Genomic DNA, 23,313 nt, shown 5'->3' with positions numbered 1-23,313 from the left:
CTATTCCTGTCAATTCTACAACAGCACGGCTGGCTCCTTAACTTGCCGAAATCACAGTTAATCCCGACAAACCGGTTGGCGTTTTTGGGCATGATACTGGACACGGTCCAACAGAGTGTTCCTCCCCATGGAGAAAGCTCGGGAAATTCAGAGTCTGGTAAAACTCTTGCTAAAACCAAAAACGGTCTCCATTCATCAATGCATTCAATTGCTGGGAAAAATGGTGGCGGCATACGAGGCCCTCCAGTTTGGGAGGTTCCATGCCAGAGTGTTCCAGTGGGACCTGTTGGACAAATGGTCCGGATCCCACCTTCATATGCACCGGAGGATAATTCTATCTCCCAACACCAGAGTCTCACTTCTGAGGTGGCTCCACAGCTCTCACCTCCTTGCGGGACGCCGGTTCGGGATCCAGGACTGGATCCTGGTAACCACGGATGCAAGTCTCTGAGGTTGGGGGGCAGTCACTCTGGGGTTGAGCTTCCAAGGAAGATGGTAAAGTCCGGAAACGCATCTTCACATAAACGTTCTGGAACTGAGAACCATTTACAACGGCCTCCTACAAGCGGAACATCTTCTTCGGAACCTGCCGGTTCTGATCCAATCGGACAATGTCACGGCAGTGGCTTACATCAACCGCCAAGGCGGCACGAGAAGCAGAGCAGCAATGGCAGAAGCCACGAAAATTCTTCGTTGGGCGGAAAAACATACAAGCGCTCTGTCGGCAATATTCATTCCGGGAGTGGACAACTGGGAAGCAGACTTCCTCAGCAGACACGACCTTCATCCAGGAGAGTGGAGCCTCCATCAGGAGGTCTTCGCACTGATAACAGTTCGATGGGGGGGGGGGGGGGGTTCCCCATATAGATATGATGGCGTCTCGTCTCAACAGAAAACTTCTGAGGTATTGGTCCAGGGACCCTCAGGCGGAAGCAGTGGATACGCTGACAACACCCTGGGTGTTTCCGTCTGTGTACATTTTCCCTCCGCTTCCTCTCATCCCAAAGGTGTTGAGACTTCTAAAAAGAACAAACATTCCAGCGCTCCTTGTAGCCCCAGATTGGCCAAGGAGAACGTGGTAACCGGATCTTCAGACGTTACTAGTCGACTATCCCTGGCCTCTTCCTCTTCGCGAGGACCTGCTGCGGCAGGTGCCGTTAGTCCACCAAGACTTACAGCTGCTACGTTTGACGGCATGGCAGTTGAACGCCAGATTTTCTTATTCTTGCCAGGAAGGCTGTGACGTCAAAGCACTATCACCGTATTTGGAGGAAATATATTTCCTGGTGCGAGTCCAAGAGAGCTTCAGTGGAGAAATTTGACCTTGTACGTTTTCTCCATTTTCTACAGAATGGAGTGGATGCGGGCCTTAAATTAGGCTCCATTAAAGTGCAGATTTCTGCCTTGTCCATTTTCTTTCAGAAACAATTGGCCTCACTTCCTGAAGTGCAGACCTTTGTGAAAGGGGTGTTGCACATCCAAACTCCTTTTGTGCCCCCTTAACGTCGTATTATCGTTCCTTCAGTCACATTGGTTTGAACCTTTGCGTAAAGTGGAGTTAAAATTCCTCACTTGGAAAGTTGTCATTTTGTTGGCATCCGCAAAGCGGGTGTCGGAGACTGTTGGCGGCCTTGTCTCACATGAGCCCTTATTTAATTTTCCATGAAGATAGAGCAGAGTTGCGAACTCGGCAACAATTTCTGCCAAAGGTGGTTTCCTCTTTTCATATCAACCAACCTATTGTGGTGCCAGTGGCTACTGGCGCTTTGGCTGAGAATAAGTCTCTGGATGTGGTCAGAGCTTTAAAGATTTATGTAGCCAGGACGGCTCCATTGAGGAAAACAGAGTCTCTGTTTATTTTGTATGCTCCCAATAAGATTGGGGTTCCTGCTTCCAAGCAGACCATTGCCCACTGGATATGTCAGACGATTCAGCAGGCTCATTCAACGGCAGGCTTGACGTTGCCGAAATCAGTGAAGGCCCATTCCACTAGGAAGGTCAGTTCGTCCTGGGCGGCTGCCCGGGGTGTCTCTGCATTGAAAATTTGCCGAGCTGCTACTTGGTCGGTGTCGAACACGTTTGCTAAATTCTACAAGTTTGTTACCTTGGCCGATGAAGACCTTAAATTTGGTCAATCGGTGCTGCAGAGTCATCCGCACTCTCCCGCCCGCTATTGAGCTTTGGTATAAACCCCATGGTCTTTTGAGAGTGCCCAACATCCTCTAGGACGAAATAGAAAATAGGATTTTGAATACCTACCGGTAAATCCTTTTCTATGAGTCCGTAGAGGATGTTGGGCGCCCGTCCCAGTGCATACTGTATCTGCAGTTTAGTTCTGGTTACACACAGGTTGTGTTTTTTGTTTTGTTTTTTCTTCAGCTTGTTGCTGAGGTTTTGTCCATGTCCGTTGACGTGTTCAGTTATCTACCATGTTATACGGCATGCTTATGGCGTGAGCTGGTGTTGGCTCACCTTTGTTAAGTCCTTTCCTCGTAATGTCCGTCTCGCCGGGCACAGTTCCAAACTGAGTCTGGGGAGGGATATAGAGGGAGTAGCCAGGTCACGCCCCTTTGAAAGTCTTAGAGTGCCCATGTCTTTTGCGGATCCCGTCTATACCCCATGGTCTTTTGAGAGTGCCCAACATCCTCTGCGGACTCATAGAAAAGGATTTACCGGTAGGTATTTAAAATCTTATTTTATCTAGGCCATTCCTCACTGGAGAATCATCTAAAAGCCATTTTTAAGCTGCAAGCAGAAAAGTTTTGTGCTCTGTCTGCAACCAAAAGTGGAGACTACTAAAAGGTATCTGCAGAGGTGTAACTAGACATTTCAGCACTCTAGACGATGGAAGAACAGCTGCACCCTCCTCTCCTTTCCATCATGGAGACCTGTGATGGCAGCACATGTTGCACCACCCTAGCTCTGTTTTCACAAGTTAGTGGCAATTAAAGTACCACATTACCATGCAGCCGCAATTTTTGAATTAACTTATATTATAACATGTGAAGCAAACATTATCTTAAATACCGATGTCCTTATTTATATAGCGCACACACATTCCGCAGTGCTTTGTCATTGTAAACAATTAAGTGTTTGTTGGGTGAAAACTTACTGTATTTGTTACATTAAAGAGAGAACTGCTGCATTTATTCAGTAGTTCTGTGATTTCCACAATGTCTTAAATGTTAAATTGCACATATGGAGGAGCAAATAGTAGAGGCACAGGCAAACTGTCCGTGCAGGTCCAGCTGTAAATATTACACTACTTCACCCACCCACTAAAATACCTCTCATTTGCCCATTCACATATTGGGGGTCATTCCGAGTTGTTCGCTCGTCGCCGATTTTCGCAACGGAGCGATTAAGGCGAAAATGCGCATGGTACGCAGTGCGCATGCGCTAAGTATTTTAGCACAAAACTTAGTAGATTTTACTTACGTCCGAACGAAAAATTTTCATCGTTGAAGTGATCGGAGTGTGATTGACAGGAAGTGGGTGTTTCTGGGCGGAAACTGACCGTTTTCTGGGAGTGTGCGGAAAAACGCATGCGTGCCAGGATAAAACGCGTGAGTGTCTGGAGAAACGGGGGAGTGGCTGACCGAACGCAGGTGGTGTTAGTGACGTCAAACCAGGAACGAAACGGGCTGAGCTGATCGCAATGTAGAAGTAAGTCTGGAGCTACTCAGAAACTGCTAAGAATTTTCTATTCGCAATTCTGCTAATCTTTAATTTGCAATTCTGCTAAGCTAAGATACACTCCCAGAGGGCGGCGGCCTAGCGTGTGCAATGCTGCTAAAATCTGCTAGCGAGCAAACAACTCGGAATGACCCCCATGATTATACAGTGCCTTTTACCCACTGCTGCTACTCACAGGTCATACCCATTAACTACCGAAATTCCCTTCACTTGCCACCACTCCCTGGCATCTTAGCACCATACGTCACTTACTGTAATTCCTATATGCGCACACGGATATGGGGGGTTCCCAGTACCTAGCAATCTCTCCTGCCTACCGATCCATCACCGCGGCTGACCGATTAATTTTTTTGTTTTTGTGAGACCGAGCTCCAATAGGGCAGCTGTGTCAGTGAGCTACCTGAACAGCAGCTCCTCATATATCCACAGAGACCACTGGCTGAATCTAGGGGGGCTGCAGAGTCCAAATTCTCATATTCCTGATTATTCATTCTATTTCATGTATGTGCTATCACCAGACTTAAATTCAATATACTATATGGTAGTGCACTGGGACTAGATTTACTGTTAAAATAACATATCTGATAAAATGATGTAACAGTAATCTAGTCCCCAGTGTACTACCAAATAAGGACCCTATTTACCTTCTCTTCAAGAAGATGTGTTGTGGTTATGTATTTAGACAACACAACTTTTATATGAATGTTACTATTATAATATCTATGTAGGGGTGTGGCCGCCTAGTCTATAAGTAGAAACATTCTGGTAGAACATGACCAACCTTAAAGCGATAAACAAATCCAGGTGTTAGACTACACCTCATTATTTCAATATTGTACTATGTATAACAATGTATAGAATGCTTACTAATTGTTCATGATTGCATTCAAGGAACAGTCTGCATCACTACTAATGAATACAACAGAACTAGGGAGATGTCTATTACATGTCAAGACAGGAAATTAAGCTCTACTTCATGCTGCTTTATTGACACTAGCTCAGGTTTATATTAGTGATGAGCGGGTTCGGTTTCTCAGAAACCGAACCCACCCGAACTTCACCCTTTTTACACGGGTCCGAGGCAGGTTCGAACCTTCCCGCCTTGCTCGGCTAACCCGAGCGCGCCCGGACGTCATCATCCCGCTGTCGGATTCTCGCGAGATTCGGATTCTATATAAGCGGCCGCGCGTCGCCGCCATTTTCACTCGTGCATTGGAGATGATAGGGAGAGGACGTGGCTGGCGTCCTCTCCATTTATTGTTGAAGTTGATTGGTTTATTGCTTAATTGTGGGGAGGACTGGGGAGCAGCTGTTAGGAGGAGTACAGTGCAGAGTTTTGCTGATAAGTGACCACCAGTTTTTATCCGTTCTCTGCCTGAAAAAAACGCTCCATACCATATCTGTGCTCAGTGTGCTGCATAATATATCTGTGCTGAGTGCTCACACTGCTTAATCAGTCCAGTTCCTGATAGTCAAATTGAAGATGTCACTGTTGAAGTACACCAGGATGAGGATATGGGTGTTGCTGGCGCTGGGGAGGAAATTGACAAGGAGGATTCTGATGGTGAGGTGGTTTGTTTAAGTCAGGCACCCGGGGAGACACCTGTTGTCCATGGGACGAATATGGCCATTGACATGCCTGGTCAAAATAAAAAAAAAAATCAGCTCTTCGGTGTGGAATTATTTCAACACAAATGCGGACAACAGGTGTCAAGCCGTGTGTTGCCTTTGTCAAGCTGTAATAAGTAGGGGTAAGGACATTAACCACCTCGGAACATCCTCCCTTATACGTCACTTGTAGCGCATTCATCATAAGTCAGTGACAAGTTCAAAAACTTTGAGTGACAGCGGAAGCAGTCCACTGACCACTAAATCCCTTCCTCTTGTAACCAAGCTCCTGCAAACCACACCACCAACTCCCTCAGTGTCAATTTCCTCCTTACCCAGGAAAGCCAATAGTCCTGCAGGCCATGTCACTGTCAAGTCTGACGAGTCCTCTCCTGCCTGGGATTCCTCCGATGCATCCTTGAGTGTAACGCCTACTGCTGCTGGCGCTGCTGTTGTTGCTGCTGGGAGTCGATCGTCATCCCAGAGGGGAAGTCGGAAGACCACTTGTACTACTTCCAGTAAGCAATTGACTGTCCAACAGTGCTTTGCGAGGAAGATGAAATATCACAGCAGTCATCCTGCTGCAAAGCAGATAACTCAGGCCTTGGCAGCCTGGGCGGTGAGAAACGTGGTTCCTGTATCCATCGTTAATTCAGAGGCAACTATAGACTTGATTGAGGTACTGTGTCCCCGGTACCAAATACCATCTAGGTTCCATTTCTCTAGGCAGGCGATACCGAAAATGTACACAGACCTCAGAAAAAGACTCACCAGTGTCCTAAAAAATGCAGTTGTACCCAATGTTCACTTAACCACGGATATGTGGAGCAGGGCAGACTCAGGACTATATGACTGTGACAGCCCACTGGGTAGATGTATTGCCTCCCGCAGCAAGAACAGCAGCGGCGGCACCAGTAGCAGCATCTCGCAAACGCCAACTCGTTCCTAGGCAGGCTACGCTTTGTATCACCGCTTTCCATGAGAGGCACACAGCTGACAACCCCTTACGGGAACTGAGGAAGATCATCGCAGAATGGCTTACCCCAATTGGACTCTCCTGGGGATTTGCGACATCGGACAACGCCAGCAATATTGTGCGTGCATTACATCTGGGCAAATTCCAGCACGTCCCATGTTTTGCACATACATTGAATTTGGTGGTACAGAATTATTTAAAAAACGACAAGGGCGTGCAAGAGATGCTGTCGGTGGCCCGAAGAATTGCGGTCCACTTTCGGCATTCAGGCACCGCGTACAGAAGACTGGAGCACCACCAAACATTCCTGAACCTGCCCTGCCATCATCTGAAGCAAGAGGTGGTAACGAGGTGGAATTCAACCCTCTATATGCTTCAGAGGATGGAGGAGCAGCAAAAGGCCATTCAAGCCTATACATCTGCCCTCGATATAGGCAAAGGAGGGGGAATGCACCTGACTCAAGCGCAGTGGAGAATGATTTCAACGTTGTGCAAGGTTCTGCAATCCTTTGAACTTGCCACACGTGAAGTCAGTTCAGACACTGCCAGCCTGAGTCAGGTCATTCCCCTCATCAGGCTTTTGCAGAAGAAGCTGGAGACATTGAAGGAGGAGCTAAAACAGAGCGATTCCGCTAGGCATGTGGGACTTGTGGATGGAGCCCTTAATTCGCTTAACCAGGATACACGGGTGGTCAATCTGTTGAAATCAGAGCACTACATTTTGGCCACCGTGCTCGATCCTAGATTTAAAACCTACGTTGTATCTCTCTTTCCGGCAGACACAAGTCTGCAGAGGTTTAAAGACCTGCTGGTGAGAAAATTGTCAAGTCAAGCGGAACGTGACCCGTCAACATCTCCTCCTTCACATTCTCCCGCAACTGGGGGTGCGAGGAAAAGGCTAAGAATTTCGAGCCCACCCGCTGGCGGTGATGCATGGCAATCTGGAGCGAGTGCTGACATCTGGTCCGGACTGAAGGACCTGCCAATGATTACTGACATGTCGTCTACTGTCACTGCATATGATTCTCTCACCATGGAAAGAATGGTGGAGGATTATATGAGTGACCGCATCCAAGTAGGCACGTCAGACAGTCTGTACGTATACTGGCAGGAAAAAGAGGCAATTTGGAGGCCCTTGCACAAACTGGCTTTATTCTACCTAAGTTGCCCTCCCTCCAGTGTGTACTCCGAAAGAGTGTTTAGTGCAGCCGCTCACCTTGTCAGCAATCGGCGTACGAGGTTACTTCCAGAAAATGTGGAGAAGATGATGTTCATCAAAATGAATTATAATCAATTCCTCCGTGGAGACATTCACCAGCAGCAATTGCCTCCAGAAAGTACACGGGGACCTGAGATGGTGGATTCCAGTGGGGACGAATTAATAATCTGTGAGGAGGGGGATGTACACAGTGAAAGGGGTGAGGAATCGGAGGATGATGATGAGGTGGACATCTTGCCTCTGTAGAGCCAGTTTGTGCAAGGAGAGATTGATTGCTTCTTTTTTGGTGGGGGCCCAAACCAACCAGTCATTTCAGTCACAGTCGTGTGGCAGACCCTGTCGCTGAAATGATGGGTTCGTTAAAGTGTGCATGTCCTGTTTATACAACATAAGGGTGGGTGGGAGGGCCCAAGGACAATTCCATCTTGCACCTCTTTTTTCTTTCATTTTTCTTTGCATCACGTGCTGTTTGGGGACAATTTTTTGGAAGTGCCATCCTGCCTGACACTGCAGTGCCACTCCTAGATGGGCCAGGTGTTTGTGTCGGCCACTTGTGTCGCTTAGCTTAGTCACACAGCGACCTTGGTGCGCCTCTTTTTTTCTTTGCATCATGTGCTGTTTGGGGACAATTTTTTGGAAGTGCCATCCTGCCTGACACTGCAGTGCCACTCCTAGATGGGCCAGGTGTTTGTGTCGGCCACTTGTGTCGCTTAGCTTAGTCACACAGCGACCTTGGTGCGCCTCTTTTTTTTCTTTGCATCATGTGCTGTTTGGGGACAATTTTTTGGAAGTGCCATCCTGCCTGACACTGCAGTGCCACTCCTAGATGGGCCAGGTATTTGTGTCGGCCACTTGTGTCACTTAGCTTAGCCATCCAGCGACCTCGGTGCAAATTGTAGGACTAAAAATAATATTGTGAGGTGTTCAGAATAGACTGGAAATGAGTGGAAATTATGCTAATTGAGGTTAATAATACTATGGGATAAAAATGACCCCCAAATTCTATGATTTAAGCTGTTTTTTAGTTTTTTTTTTAAAAAACACCCGAATCCGACAACATTTTTTCGGTGAGGTTTTGCCAAAACGCGTCCGAATCCAAAACACGGCCGCGGAACCGAATCCAAAACCAAAACACAAAACCCGAAAAATGTCCGGTGCACATCACTAGTTTATATATAATAATAAAAAAATAAAAAAAATATATATATTTTATGTGCGTATTTATCTATCTATCTATATAATATATTTTTATGTGCGTATCTATCTATCAGATTTTAAATTTTATTTAGATTAATTCTACAGACCAGAACATAATTATGGTCTGAACCTTCTGCAGGACCCATGATAACCTAATGTGCCTCAGTCCTAGATATTGGTTTGCTGTCACAGGAAATTTGTTGGCGATGGACAAATTTAATTTCTCTTATAGTTTTATGCAATGTACTAGGCGACTATGCTATATGGAGCAAGACTGTGCACTTTCTATAAAATGTTTGTTACTTTTTCCTCCATGTTGCTTCTTAGCATATACTGTAGTGTACTAGATACCTAGGATTTTTGTGCTGCAAAGGAATTTGTATAAAGTTGCGCATAAAGCATAATGATGGTGGCGCAGGTCTCTGGTATCGAACCTGTTTCCCTTTTTATACAGACTGTTGATCTATATAGTGTGCAGTACCACACTGAGCCAGAGTCAGAGTTAAAAGCTAAAGTAAACACACAGCAGAGTCTATTGGTGGTCACCCATCTGCAAGTTTCTGCAAATGTCATACAGACACTCTCTCTTACGTACATCCGTACAGCCAAATGTGCAAGGACAGAGACGCACATTCTTAGCACCCGTGCATGCTGTAATACAGATTGGTACGTCCTTATACTCAGCTGTTGGTCATACCATTGAAAATGCACCAGATCTATGCAGGGCCGGATCTAGGGGGGGCGAAGGGGGCGACCGCCCCCCCCCCTAACACAGTCATAGCCACGCCCACTTTTGAGCAGAAGAGAGCTCTCCGGGGAGAGCCTGAGGCAAAACGATGTGCTGCAGCTTATACCACAGCAGCACAGAGGAGCCAGGAGAGCAAGGGTTACAGAGCATTTGCCCCTCACTTGCTGGTGTGTGGGTACTAGGGCTAATAAATACAATTACCCCATAGCACAGTCACATGTACATAGAACAATCACAAAGCTCTATCTCAGTCTCACTCAAAAAGTTCAGTCAGAATTGAGAGAGGAGGAGTTAGGATTGCAGATGGGAGGAGTTGGAACTGTAGAGGGAGGAGCAGGGCCGGCGCTATCACTAGGCAGCTTTAGGCAGCTGCCTAGAGCGCCGGCCGCTGGAGGGCGGCACTTAGCAGCACAACTAGGAGTGAGCAGCCTCCACTTTCCACCGCAACCCACGGCACCGTTTTTTTTTAAATATAGTTCTGTGGGTTCCGGAGGGGATTGAGGACAAGTGCGGCATCAGGCCCCCCCCCCCCCAGAAGCAGGCGCGCTATCTTCAGCGCACTGTGCAGTCGGAGCTGGCGGCAGCACCAGGAACAGTGACTCCCGCCAGCAGCAGCCGGCCGCCCGCCCCTCACCTGTTGCTGTGCACTATGGAGCCGCCGGCAACAGCAGCAGTGAACCGGAAGATGGTGACAGCAGCGGGGAACAGTACAGCTTCCTGGCCAGCGGTAAGATGTCGCCCCCTTGGAGCGATGGTGGGGCACCCGGAGTAGTGGCTGCCTGGAGTCACACCCGGGGAAGTGGTAGCTGCAAAAGTGTGCACTGAAGGTGGGAGGGGGGTTGGATTTATGCACAGTATGTATGATGACATTATGTGTATATAGATGTATGGAGACAGTGTATATATGTGTGTATGTATGGAGGCTATGTATGTGTGTATGTATGTACATATGGAGGCAGTGTATAGATGTATGTATGGAGACAGTGTATGTATGTATGTATGTAGGCAGTGTATGTATATATGTATGTACATATGAAGGCAGTGTATGGAGGCTGTGTACGTACGTAGGCCGTGTATGAATGTATATATGTATGTACGGACGTACGTACGGACGGAGGCAGTGTATGAATGTATATATGTAGGTATGTACGTATGGAGGCAGAGTACCGATGTATTGTATATATGTGTGTATGTATGTATGTACGTACGTACGTATGTACGGAGGCAGTGTATGGATGTCCACCCCCTCCTCCCCCCGGTGGCCATCTGACAGACGGGATCCCTGCTTCAGTATGGTGACCGGTGGTCTCCCAACCGCCGGTCACCCGATATCAACCCTGTGTGTATGTATGGAGGCAGTGTATGTATGTATGAGAGGAAGTGTATGTATTAGAGAGGCAGTGTATGTATGTATGTATGAGAGGCAGTGTATGTATATATGTATGAGGGAGGCAGTGTATGTATGAGAGAGGCAGTGTATGTATGTATGAATGTATATATGAGAGAGGCAGTATATGTATGTATGTATGAGAGAGGCAGTGTATGTATGTATGTATGTATGTGGGAGGCATTGTATGTATGTATGTATGTATGAGAGAGGCAGTGTATGTATGTATGTATGTATGAGAGAGGTAGTGTATGTATGAGGGAGGCAGTGTATGTATGAGAGAGGCAGTGTATGTATGTATGAATGTATATATGAGAGAGGCAGTGTATGTATGTATGTATGAGAGGCAGTGTATGTATGTATTTATTAGAGAGGCTATGTATGTATGTATGTATGAGAGAGGCAGTGTATGTATGTATGTATGTATGCGGGAGGCAGTGTATGTATGAGAGAGGCAGTGTATGTATGTATGAGAGAGGCAGTGTATGTATGTATGATGGAGGCAGTGTATGTATGTATGTATGAGAGAGGCAGTGTATGTATGAGAGGCTATGTATGTATGTATGTATGAGAGAGGCAGTGTATGTATGCATGTATGTATGTATGTATGAGAGAGGCAGTGTATGTATGAGAGGCAGTGTATGTATGTATGTATGAGAGAGGCAGTGTATGTATGAGAGAGTCAGTGAGTATGTATGTATGTATGTATGAGAGAGGCAGTGTATGTATGAGAGAGGCAGTGTATGTATGTATGTATGAGAGAGGCAGTGAATATGTATGTATGAGGGAGGCAGTGTATGTATGAGAGAGGCAGTGTATGTATGTATGTATGAGAGAGGCAGTGTATGTATGAGAGAGGCAGTGAATATGTATGTATGAGAGAGGCAGTGTATGTATGAGAGAGGCAGTGTATGTATGAGAGAGGCAGTGTATGTATGTATGTATGAGAGAGGCAGTGTATGTATGAGAGAGTCAGTGAGTATGTATGTATGTATGTATGAGAGAGGCAGTGTATGTATGAGAGAGGCAGTGTATGTATGTATGTATGTATGTATGTATGAGAGAGGCAGTGAATATGTATGTATGAGGGAGGCAGTGTATGTATGAGAGAGGCAGTGTATGTATGTATGTATGAGAGAGGCAGTGTATGTATGAGAGAGGCAGTGAATATGTATGTATGAGAGAGGCAGTGTATGTATGAGAGAGGCAGTGTATGTATGTATGTATGTATGTATGAGAGAGGCAGTGTATGTATGAGAGAGTCAGTGAATATGTATGTATGTATGTATGAGAGGCAGTGTATGTATGAGAGAGTCAGTGAATATTTATGTATGTATGAGAGAGGCAGTGTATGTATGTATGTATGTATGTATGAGAGAGGCAGTGTATGTATGAGAGAGGCAGTGAATATGTATGTATATATGTATAAGAGACAGAATAAAATAGAAAGAGAGATGTGTGTGTGTGTGTGACAGAAATAAAGGGAGATAATATATATGTAAAAGAGAGCGAGAATGAGAAAGACAGAGAAAAAGTAGAGAGTTGTGAAGGAATGAGAGAGTATAAATGTATATATGAGAGAGGCAGTGTATGGAAATGTATGTATGTATGAGAGAGGCAGTGTATGTATGTATGTATGTATGTATGTATGTATGAGGGAGGCAGTGTATGTATGTATGTATGTATGTATGTATGTATGTGAGATGAATGAAATAGAAAGAGATAGGCAGCTGGGTAGGGAGCCAGGATCATGGAAGGTGGTGCCACTGAGTGTAGCTATGAAATAATGATATCTTTGAGAGATAATGCAGTCAGACGGCTGGGAAATGTATAAGATGCCACCTATGAACTTTCACCTTAGTGACTGGGAAAGTGAGTAACTGATGACGTTGGGGGGCAGTAGGCAGACAATTTGCCTAGGGTGCCAAGAAACCTTGCACCGGCCCTGGGGAGGAGTCAAGATTAAACAGTAAACCACCCCCCCTAAAGAAAAGTCTAGATCCGTCCCTGGATCTATGTAAGGTGCAGTGTGTCAATCTGACCACGACCTCCTTTGATTGCGTTTGTGCAAGCAGCCAATTGCATTGACATGCCACTGACACTCCCGCTCGTATGCCCACTGTAGAGACCATTTTTGCATTTACTACTAACCAACTCCCAGTCATAACCCAGGAACCCCCATCACTTTTCCATCACATTTCTAATACCATCTGAATCGACGCACTAGCAACTTTGCGTGTACACTCGGGGTAATGCATTCACTGTAGGAGACTTAAAAAAAATTAATGCAAGCAGTTACAAATCGCTAAACTATGTGAACAGTGGCATTGTGTGTGGCTTTTAAATAAGGCCCAAAATATGCAGCCACACGCTACAAAGATCTGCTTAGCTGCTATGATTTTATTTAAACTATTACTAGCGTCATATACTTAGTTAACTATGCAGGAGCATGTTTTATGTGTTAGATGTCTGACTGCAGTATGTGAGATTGAAAGTTTGAGTCCTGGGTATGGCATGCTGAAAATCTATTTTTAAATATAGTGGGATGTAACTGAATGTACACATCTCCTGTGGGTTTAGGCAGAGGAATCAGTTAAAGAAGTCTGTTTGCCTGCACCCCACCACCTTCCAATACATCAGTAGAACACTGGGGGCAAAACTTGCGATTGTAAGGAAACATTGGATCGAAACTATCGATGGTTCCAATGACACATAATTTGATTCCCATCCCTGAGTAAAATGGCTTTTGAAACTTTGCGTAATGTGAGCAGAGAAAAGTTTCAGATCTCTTGAATGCAGAAATATTGTATCACTGTTTTGGCAACTGATAGCACAAACTACACTACTACAGCTGGATAGACTATTAAGGGGTATATGCAATTGCGGTCGAATTCCCGAAAATGTCGCCAAAAAAAATAAATCGACAATGCAATACAGTACTTTCCGTCAAAAAAACGGACTTTCCAAATTCGACTTTTTGAAATTCGACATTTGTCAAATTCGACATTTCTGCAATGGTACAAATGCGGCAATTCGCCAAAAGTATATTCAATTGAAGTTTGGAAATTCGACAACAGTGCTTTTAGACAGTAAATTCGTCATTTTCAATCCGCCACACTTTGGTGGCGGAATCTAATAAATTTTTTTAAAAACATGTTTTTTTTGGTGTTTTTTTTTTATTGGTAATAGCATATCTATTTATATTAGAAGGGATTAGGTACTTGGTTTGTCTATTTTGGAGGCACAAGTATTATTTATATATTTTTAAAAATAATATTTATTATTATTATTATTATTATTATTATTTTAAATGGAATGGTAAAAATCAGAAAAAAAATTGCGTGGGGTCCCCCCTCCTAAGCATAACCAGCCTCCGGCTCTTCGAGCCGGTCCTGGTTCTAAAAATCCGGGGGAATAAATGACAGGGGATCCCCCGTATTTTTAAAACCAGCACCGGCCTCTGCGCCTGGTGCTGGTGCAAAAAATACGGGGGACAAAAAGAGTAGGGGTCCCCCGTATTTTTTACACCAGCATCGGGCTCCACTAGCTGGACAGATAATGCCACAGCCGGGGGTCACTTTTATACAGCGCCCTGCGGGCGTGGCATTAAATATCCAACTAGTCACCCCTGGCCGGGGTACCCTGGGGGAGTGGGGAGCCCTTCAATCAAGGGGTCCCCCCCCAGCCACCCAAGGGCCAGGGGTGAAGCCCGAGGCTGTCCCCCCATCCAAGGGCTGCGGATGGGGGGCTGATAGCCTTGAGAAAATTGAAAGAATATTGTTTTTTCCAGTAGTACTATAAGTCCCAGCAAGCCTCCCCCGCAAGCTGGTACTTGGAGAACCACAAGTACCAGCATGCGGGAGAAAAACGGGCCCGCTGGTACCTGTAGTTCTACTGGGAAAAAAAATACCAAAATAAAAACAGGACACGCACACCTTGAAAGTACAACTTTATTACATACATGTCGACACACACATACTTACCTATGTTGACACGACGTTCGGTCCACTTGTCCAAGTAGAATCCACGTGTACCTGTGAATAAAATTATACTCACCTGATCCAGTGTCCAGATTATAATCCACGTACTTGGCAAAAAAAAAAAAAAACGAACACCCGGACTGAAAGGGGTCCCATGTTTACACATGGGACCCCTTTCCACAAATGCCGGGACCCCACGTGACTGCTGTCACAGAAAGGTCCCTTCAGCCAATCAGGAAGCGCTACTTCGTGGCACTCGCCTGATTGGCTGTATGCGCGTCTGCTGGCAGACAGCGCATCGCACAGCTCCCTCCATTAGTTTCAATGGTGGGAACTTTGCGGTCAGCGGTGGGGTTACCCGCGGTCAGCCGCTGACCGCGGGTGACCTCACCGCTGACCGCAAAGTTCCCACCATTGAATATAATGGAGAGGCTTTGCGATGCGCTGTCTGACCGCTCAGACGCGCATAGCCAATCAGCAGAGTGCCAGGACGTTGCGCTCGCTGATTGGCCGAAGGGACCTTTCTGTGACAGCAGTCACAGGGAGGGCTCTGCATTCGGGGAAATTGCCAAATTCGTGGATTATAATCTGGACACTGGATCAGGTGAGTATAATTTTAATCACAGGTACACGTGGATTCTACTTGGACAAGTGGACAGTGGTCGGCGTGTGAGCATAGGTAAGTATGTGTGTGTCGACATGTGTGAAATAAAGTTGTACTTTCAAGGTGTGCGTGTCCTGTTTTTATTTGGGTATTTTTTTTCCAGTAGAACTACAGGTACCAGCAGGCCCGTTTTTCTCCCGCATGCTGGTACTTGTGGTTCTCCAAGTACCAGCTTGCGGGGGAGGCTTGCTGGGACTTATAGTACTACTGAAAAAAACAATATTCTTTAAATTTTCTCAAGGCTATCAGCCCCCCATCCGCAGCCCTTGGATGGGGGGGACAGCCTCGGGCTTCACCCCTGGCCCTTGGGTGGCTAGGGGGGGGACCCCTTGATTGAAGGGGTCCCCACTCCCCCAGGGTACCTCGGCCAGGGGTGACTAGTTGGATATTTAATGCCACGGCCACAGGGCGCTGTATAAAAGTGACCCCCGGCTGTGGCATTATCTGTCCAGCTAGTGGAGCCCGATGCTGGTGTAAAAAATACGGGGGACCCCTACTCTTTTTGTCCCCCGTATTTTTTGCACCAGCACCAGGCGCAGAGCCCGGTGCTGGTTTTAAAAATATGGGGGATCCCCTGTCATTTTTCCCACTGGATTTTTAGAAGCAGGACCGGCTCGAAGAGCCCGAGGCTGGTTATGCTTTGGAGGGGGGACCCCACACAATTTTTTTTCTGTTTTTTACCGTTTTAAAAAAAAAATCGGATCAAAATCCGTCAAATCGGCCGTTTTTCGACAACTGGACTGTCGAATCCGTTTTTTATTGAATATGTTGAATTCCAGCACCTACTTGCCAGAATTCGACGGTCGAATTGTGCGGAATTAAAAAACGGGCGAAAAATTGCCGCGATTCGCCGGTAATTGCATATACCCCTAAGTGCACAGGAGATTTTATTAATGTGAAACTATTTAACCCCCCTCACAGAATATATATTGCTTTTCTAGAAACATGATTATCCATATAATTTGAAATACACTTACAGTATGGTTATAGGTCATGATTTTATTATTTTGTGTTTGCTTTTAATATTTTGCTCATATTGTAGGGAATTTCTTTGCAGAAATAATGTGGGGTTTAACTTTAATATTTAATAAAACTTATGATTTTAAAAAGATAAATCAGATTTTATTTCTTTCAGGAAAATTTCGAAGATGCATATGAAAATATCCCAGTGTAAGTAAACAATGTTTTTTGTTTTTATTTTACTATATCATGTTAAAGGGAAACTCTGTCCTAAATCTTTTCTTACATCATCGAATTCATAATGTTTTCTGTTCCCTGTATTGTACTTGTTTGTACTGTTGTACTGGTTTGTACTGCTTCTCTGTTCAAGCATACATGCAGGGAGGGGTTCCATATATAAAGTGTAGCATAGAGAATTAACAAGAAAGAGTACACCATTGCTACAAAGCGAGACTATACAGTGACCATTTAAAAATGCAGCGTCATTTACTGTCCGTCCAGTGTACTTGCTCAAATATAATTAGCATGAAGCTATTTCTGTGCTCCAAAACCCTTACTCCACTGCTAGAAGTTGTAGCTGAATGTAGTCTGTAAAATACATTATCCATCGTAGCTTTTGCTGTGGAGGCTTTGGGCCTGATTCTGATTTGTATGCAAACCCAGTGGTTTGTAGTCTGCGCATGCGTAGGATGGGTCTAGCAATCTCACTTGTAGCCCCTCTTAGCTGCAGAATGATTGACATATAGATTTTAGGAAAAAATTGTCGTGCTCTGGGGCTGCAAAAAAAAAAAATCCCCTGCCATTCAAAAAAGCAAAAACCATGCACCCAATTGAAGAGCAAGAATCTCTCACCTGTGGGAAAAACCCCGTAGGAGGGAGATTTTTGCTATTCTCACACCTAAATAAATGAATAGGTCTGTACAGTATGTCTAGCAAGGCAATCACATCATCCCCTAGGTCTTCAGCAAAAGTCATTCTGTTACAGTTGTTTATCTTTTTGTACTTGGGTCTAGTACAGGTTGAGTATACCTAATCCCAAATTCCGAAAGACTCCAACAAGAAACCCTTCCACTGTTTGGTATTGAAGGTGCTGACCTTTCGTCCTCTGGAACATAAATGTTCTCAATCCAAAACCCTGTGAAACGCTAGAAAGAAGAATTCCATTAGTGTCCTGAAGATTTGCCGGGCAAATACGTCCGACACTGCCGACAAAATTGCTTGCTACCCCATTTTAGGTGAATTGGGCATTCACCGGTTGGGTAAAGGGGGTGAATCAGGTTGGCGTTTAAACAAATTGGCAACGGTGATACACCACCTATGCCCATAATTTAAATTTCTCCTCTGTCTCTCCATACCAAAGTTCATATGGCGTTTAATCCACTGTTCTGGAGAATAATCTATGTTGCATATAAGTAGCTCCAGTGCAATATTTTAAAGATAATACAGAGCCTGTCTGTTCGCATTCGGGCCATAACTAGGGTGGTGCAATCAGTACAGAGTGCATATGCCCTGTGGGCAGAGCCGGCCGCATTCCCCCGCAATCGCCTTTGTCTGTGTGTGTTGCTGCCAACTGCTGTATATCGCCTGCTGCAGTATATATTAGTAGAGTTGCACCCGACTCATTCTCTGCCGGGCACACTGCTACAGTTACACATTGCACTGGGCAGTGCTGCAGCTGTCTACCCTTCTTGGTCCATCCCCTTCCCCATCTCCCACAGTGCCTGATGTCTCTCTCAGTACTTTCCTACATTACCATGCACTGAGGAGCTGTTAGGATGGCCATGGTGTGAGGCGGGAAGTAAACAATGACGGCACACTAACCAGGAGTCAAGAGAGGAGGTGGCAAGTTGATTGCTGACAGAGGAGAAAGATAACAGAGGTTAGCAGCATTGCAGCTCCCTTAGCGGGGTAGGGAGGAGGAGATATAACGATAATGAGATGGAGGAATGATGATAATGAGGAAGAAGGGCTTTACAGTGGCATAATCTGTATAGGAGGCTCTCCTGTGTGCAGTAATGTGTATAAGGGGCTCTGCTGTCTTGTGTAACGTGTATAACGGACACTACTGAGCAATGCAATGTGACTTGCTACTACTCATTGCCCAGGCCCTTCCCCTACAAAGCCACACTCCTTTATTTTTGGCGGCGCACGCTATTCCTATTTCAAATAGGGACGGGGGGCACCAATTCTCTTTCTAGACAGGGCACCAAAATGTCTACTTACGGCTCTGGTTAGCATGCTTCATCTCATCATTTCAATCACAGTTCTGCTATTCCTTTCAGCTAACCCATTTTGCTTTGGTGTATATGAAACCGTATTTTGATATTCTATGCGCGGTTTTATATTTTATGTTCTGTAATTTTACCTCTGTCACTTAGACTAAGTTTTCTATTTCATTGAAAATTGTTACATATTATTGTTACATAGATATGGGGGGGGAGGGGGGGGGGCAGGGCCGGTGCAAGGTTTCTCAGCACCCTAGGCAAACCATCTTCTTACTGCCACCCCCACCCCCCCTTCTCCGCCCCCCCATCCTTCCTCACACACACCCCAATACCAACTGTCCAGTCCCCCAGATGTAAAGTTGGTTTCCTACAAGTTTCACAGCCATTGTCATCCTCCTTGGATGGGGAGAGAAGAGTGGGTCTGCCCCCTCAGGGCACGCTGCTTAAAGCTGCCTAATGGAAGCGTCGGATCTGTGTATATATACCCGGCGTAATAAACGCAGTAGACAGATTACAAGGTAACCTGAGGATAGTAGTAAAGCACTGAAACGTTGTTGTAATCTGTGTACTGTGTTTATTACTCCGAGTGCCGAATCTTTGACGTATATGGAATTGTGCAGCACCAGCGGCTATTCTTTCTATTATTGGAGTGCTGGACCTTTGGAACTATATATATAATAACCAAATATTCGTTGCAAGAGAGCAACACTAGAAGTAGATTGCTTTTTGGGAGCACTCTTTTAGATGAACATTTTTTTTGTATAATGAGTTTGACATGATTTAAATAAGTTAAACCGTAACCTTTAATAAACTTTCCTAAAATAGGCGGGGTAGATATAGAGGCAGTATCTATGTGTACATGCCACTCAGATATGTGCATTCATTTTATTACACCCCTCAATAAAGTATTCTAATATTTAATTTAGAACAATTAATTGTATTGAATAAATATATTGGTATGTGGTGAATATATTCATGAGCATGTGTAATATGGTAACACAAGAATAGTGAATAAAATCAGATGTACATGAATCATAGCCAGTAGTTAATGATATGTATCTTAGCTGACACAACCTCTTACCTATTATTAATTTATACTGAAGTCATGGTATGTATCTCCAATAACAGAGCATTTTCCATACCTTAGCTTGTTTAAATACTCATGATCATCCTAATCACATTGATGCATTGCTGCTTGTTAGATGTATTTTCCGACTTTTTACTGCCTGCTATGAATAGCTGTGTGTATCTGTCTACACTTCCCCATACAGGTAGAAGATTCTAACTCAGCTCGATTTTCTACTGGATACTATTGTGACAATAAACATATATATCAATGTGGTATCCTATTTGCTGCCTTGTATCCATGTGTAACAAGTTTTACAGTTCTGAAACCTCTGCCTGCGGGCAGAAGATTCTGACTCAGCTTAATTTTCTACTGGATACTTTTGTGACAATAAACATATATATCACAGAATAGTGTCCTGTTTACTGCCTAGTATCCATGTATAACAGGTTTTACAGTTTCTAAAACCTCAGCCTGCAGTCAGCCAACATGTGCCAGTGTGAATGAAGATGAGAAAAGTCTCTTTCATGGATAAATTAGCACCAATTGGTGCTTAGTTATAACAATTAATCTCCCACCTTTTTATGTGTGTGTATAATACCCTACATAAAATGTTATTAGCAATTAGCTTATCATTCTGAACACTAGGGGTATGATTAATATGAATAACGGGAATAATCTCTGCCTCGCACACATTGGTACAGTTTTTCAAATCACTTTTGTTATAACTCAAATGACTGAAATATAGTGGGTGCAGGGATTCTCCGCTGAGCAGTTTGATCACACTGTAAGTATGTCATAACAGGAACTGCCTGTAACAAACATTTACACATGAAATAACATATTGCGCATAACCCCAAAATTTTTTTCGGATCTTTAAAGCGTACCAGCGGATAGATGTTCCCCTTATTTGACAATGCATCCCCGGGGCACAATACAAAAAAACACACACAAATTACCTAAGGTTTGGAGATGGTGTACGAACTGAACTATTTCCCCTAGCACTTAGGCATTAGTCTAATTATTATGTAGAACATGTCGGCTGTCACAAAACACACCTAGACTATTTCCAGCAATTAATTGTAAGAAATGCATTATTTGATTAGTGTTAATCTTACTCAGTAAGAGGCAGAGATTATATTATTATTATACGTCCAGTGCGGGATATTAATACAACATTGCGAACTATATATATATATATATATATATGTGTGTGGAAGAAATGAAGGTGGCACTCACGCAGATTTTTGCAAAGGTAAAACGGTCAGTTTTAATTTACCGACATGTTTCGGGGACTCGCCCCGTCCTCAGGGCCTTAACCCTTTGGTTAAGGCCCTGAGGACGGGGCGAGTCCCCGAAACATGTCGGTAAATTAAAACTGACCGTTTTACCTTTGCAAAAATCTGCGTGAGTGCCACCTTCATTTCTTCTACATGTACATGAGGTAATTCCTCTGGGAGGGCACCGCAGTAACATCATCTACACAGAAGAGTGCCGGGATTATCTGTCTATATATATATATATATATATATATATATATATATATATATATATATATATATATATATATATATATATATATATATATATATATATACATACATACATACATACATACACACACACACACACACACACACACACACACACACACACACACACACACACACACACTATTGAAGAAAGGAAGAGCGGCACTCGGAGTCTTTATGAAGAGTCAGATGTATTAAAAAAAAAAAATCAAATAGCCACCTATTTGATGTTTTCTTAATACATCTGACTCTTCATAAAGACTGAGTGCCGCTCTTCCTTTCTACAATAGTGTTACCAGCATTACAGAGGGCACCGGGGCAAGATAATAGTTATTGGGGAGTGCCGACCTATCTTCCAGTATATATATGTATGTATGTATTTTTTTTTTTTTTCAGCAAAGACAGTGGTCGACACTCCGAGGAGATATTAATGATAAATTGCATCACAACATGTCCCCTAACACATACTGTAGCCCATGAACACATACATGTATACACACACACCCCTTCCCTGCTGTGCATGTGTGTAAGGACCCCCCCCCCCCATGAAAATCATGTGTGTTGCCCTTAATTTATATATATATATATATATATATATTTAAATATATATATATATATATATATATATCACAAAGCTGTGCCCGGCACTCCTATGTCCCCCAGGGTGTAATGCTGTGGTGCCTTCCCAGTGACGCAAGGTCACTAAACAAAGTAGCAAGAAGACGTGGCGGCACTCAGCAGCAGGGCCGGCTCCAGGCATACTAGCACCCTGAGCGAGAAAATGTAAAAGCGCCCCCCAACCCCTATGCGCGCGCCGAAGGCGCGCGCGCTTCGGGAAAAGTGGGCGTGGCCTCCTGGGAAAGTGGGTGTGGCCTCGTAACTTCATATTATTAAACTATAAATAAATATATTTTTTCACACCCCCTCTATGCACACAATTAGCAGCCTTATGCAGAACAGCCACAGTAGTGTTCCTTACACACAATGTCTCCAGTGTAGTGCCAGCTACACATGACATGCCCCGCAGCAGTGCCAGCAACACATGACATGCCCCGCAGCAGTGCCAGCTACACATGACATGCCCCGCAGCAGTGCCAGCTACACACAATAGACCCCCAGCAGTGCCAACTACACATGATAGTGTTCACGTTTTAGGGCAGGGTGCTGATCACAAGGAGGGCACATTTTTAAGTAAGGAGGGCAAAATGATGTACATACTGTAATGCTTGGTGCTCCTCCACCCACATGCTGAAGCAGGGACAGTGCGCGCCGAAGGCGCGCAGCAAAAATTTAGGGGCGTTGCTTCGTGGGGAAGGTGCATGACCACAGAATAGTGGCAATTCGCATTACACCACATAGTAGTGCAGCTAATACACTTTGCACCAGGTAGAACCTCCTATACACTTTGCGCCAGGCAGAGCACGATAGACACTTTGCGCCAGGCAGCGCACGATAGACACTTTGCGCCAGGCAGCGCACGATAGACACATTGCCTAGCCACAGACGCCTAGTAGATACACTACATGATATGCCCCCCAGCAGTGCCAGCTACACGTGACATGCCCCCCAGCAGTGCCAGCTACACGTGACATACCCCCAGCAGTGCCAGCTACACGTGACATGCCCCCCAGCAGTGCCAGATACATAAATGGCCACACAGTGCAGATATGCCCCCAGTGCCAGATACATAAATGCCCCCACAATGCCAGATACATAAATGACCACACAATGCCAGATACATAAGTGCCCCCACAGTGCCAGATGCATCAATGACCACACAGTGCCAGATACATAAGTGCCAGATCCATAAATGCCCCCAGTGCCACAAAACATAAATGCCCCCACAGTGCCAGATAAATAAATGCCCGCCGTGCCACAAAACATAAAAGCCCCCACAGTGCAGATATGCCCCCACAGTGCCAGATACATAAATGCCCCCAGTGCCAGAAACATAAATGCCCCCACAGTGCCAGAAACATAAATGCCCCCACAGTGCAGATATGCCCCCACAGTGCCAGAAACATAATGCCCCCACTGTGCCAGAAACATAATGCC

General features: G+C 44.8%; 1 protein-coding gene across 3 annotated transcripts in view; it reads left to right on the top strand.

Moving 5' to 3' along the window:
* TTC39B (tetratricopeptide repeat domain 39B) overlaps positions 1-23,313 on the top strand; it is a 214,380-nt gene that overhangs the window by 75,691 nt on the left and 115,376 nt on the right. For 2 of the 3 annotated variants that reach the window (XM_063914071.1, XM_063914073.1), the window contains exon 2: positions 16,611-16,645. The exons of the other annotated variant lie outside the window; for it this stretch is intronic. In XM_063914071.1, coding sequence (XP_063770141.1) covers positions 16,611-16,645 — 35 coding nt within the window. The remainder of the gene's footprint in view (positions 1-16,610; positions 16,646-23,313) is intronic. 3 annotated transcript variants of the gene reach the window in all.

The sequence above is a fragment of the Pseudophryne corroboree genome, chromosome 1, assembly GCF_028390025.1.
Source record: "Pseudophryne corroboree isolate aPseCor3 chromosome 1, aPseCor3.hap2, whole genome shotgun sequence".
Classification (NCBI taxonomy): domain Eukaryota; kingdom Metazoa; phylum Chordata; class Amphibia; order Anura; family Myobatrachidae; genus Pseudophryne; species Pseudophryne corroboree.
The sequence above is the reverse complement of the archived record's forward strand: the minus strand, read 5'-3'. Positions and strand labels throughout refer to the sequence as shown.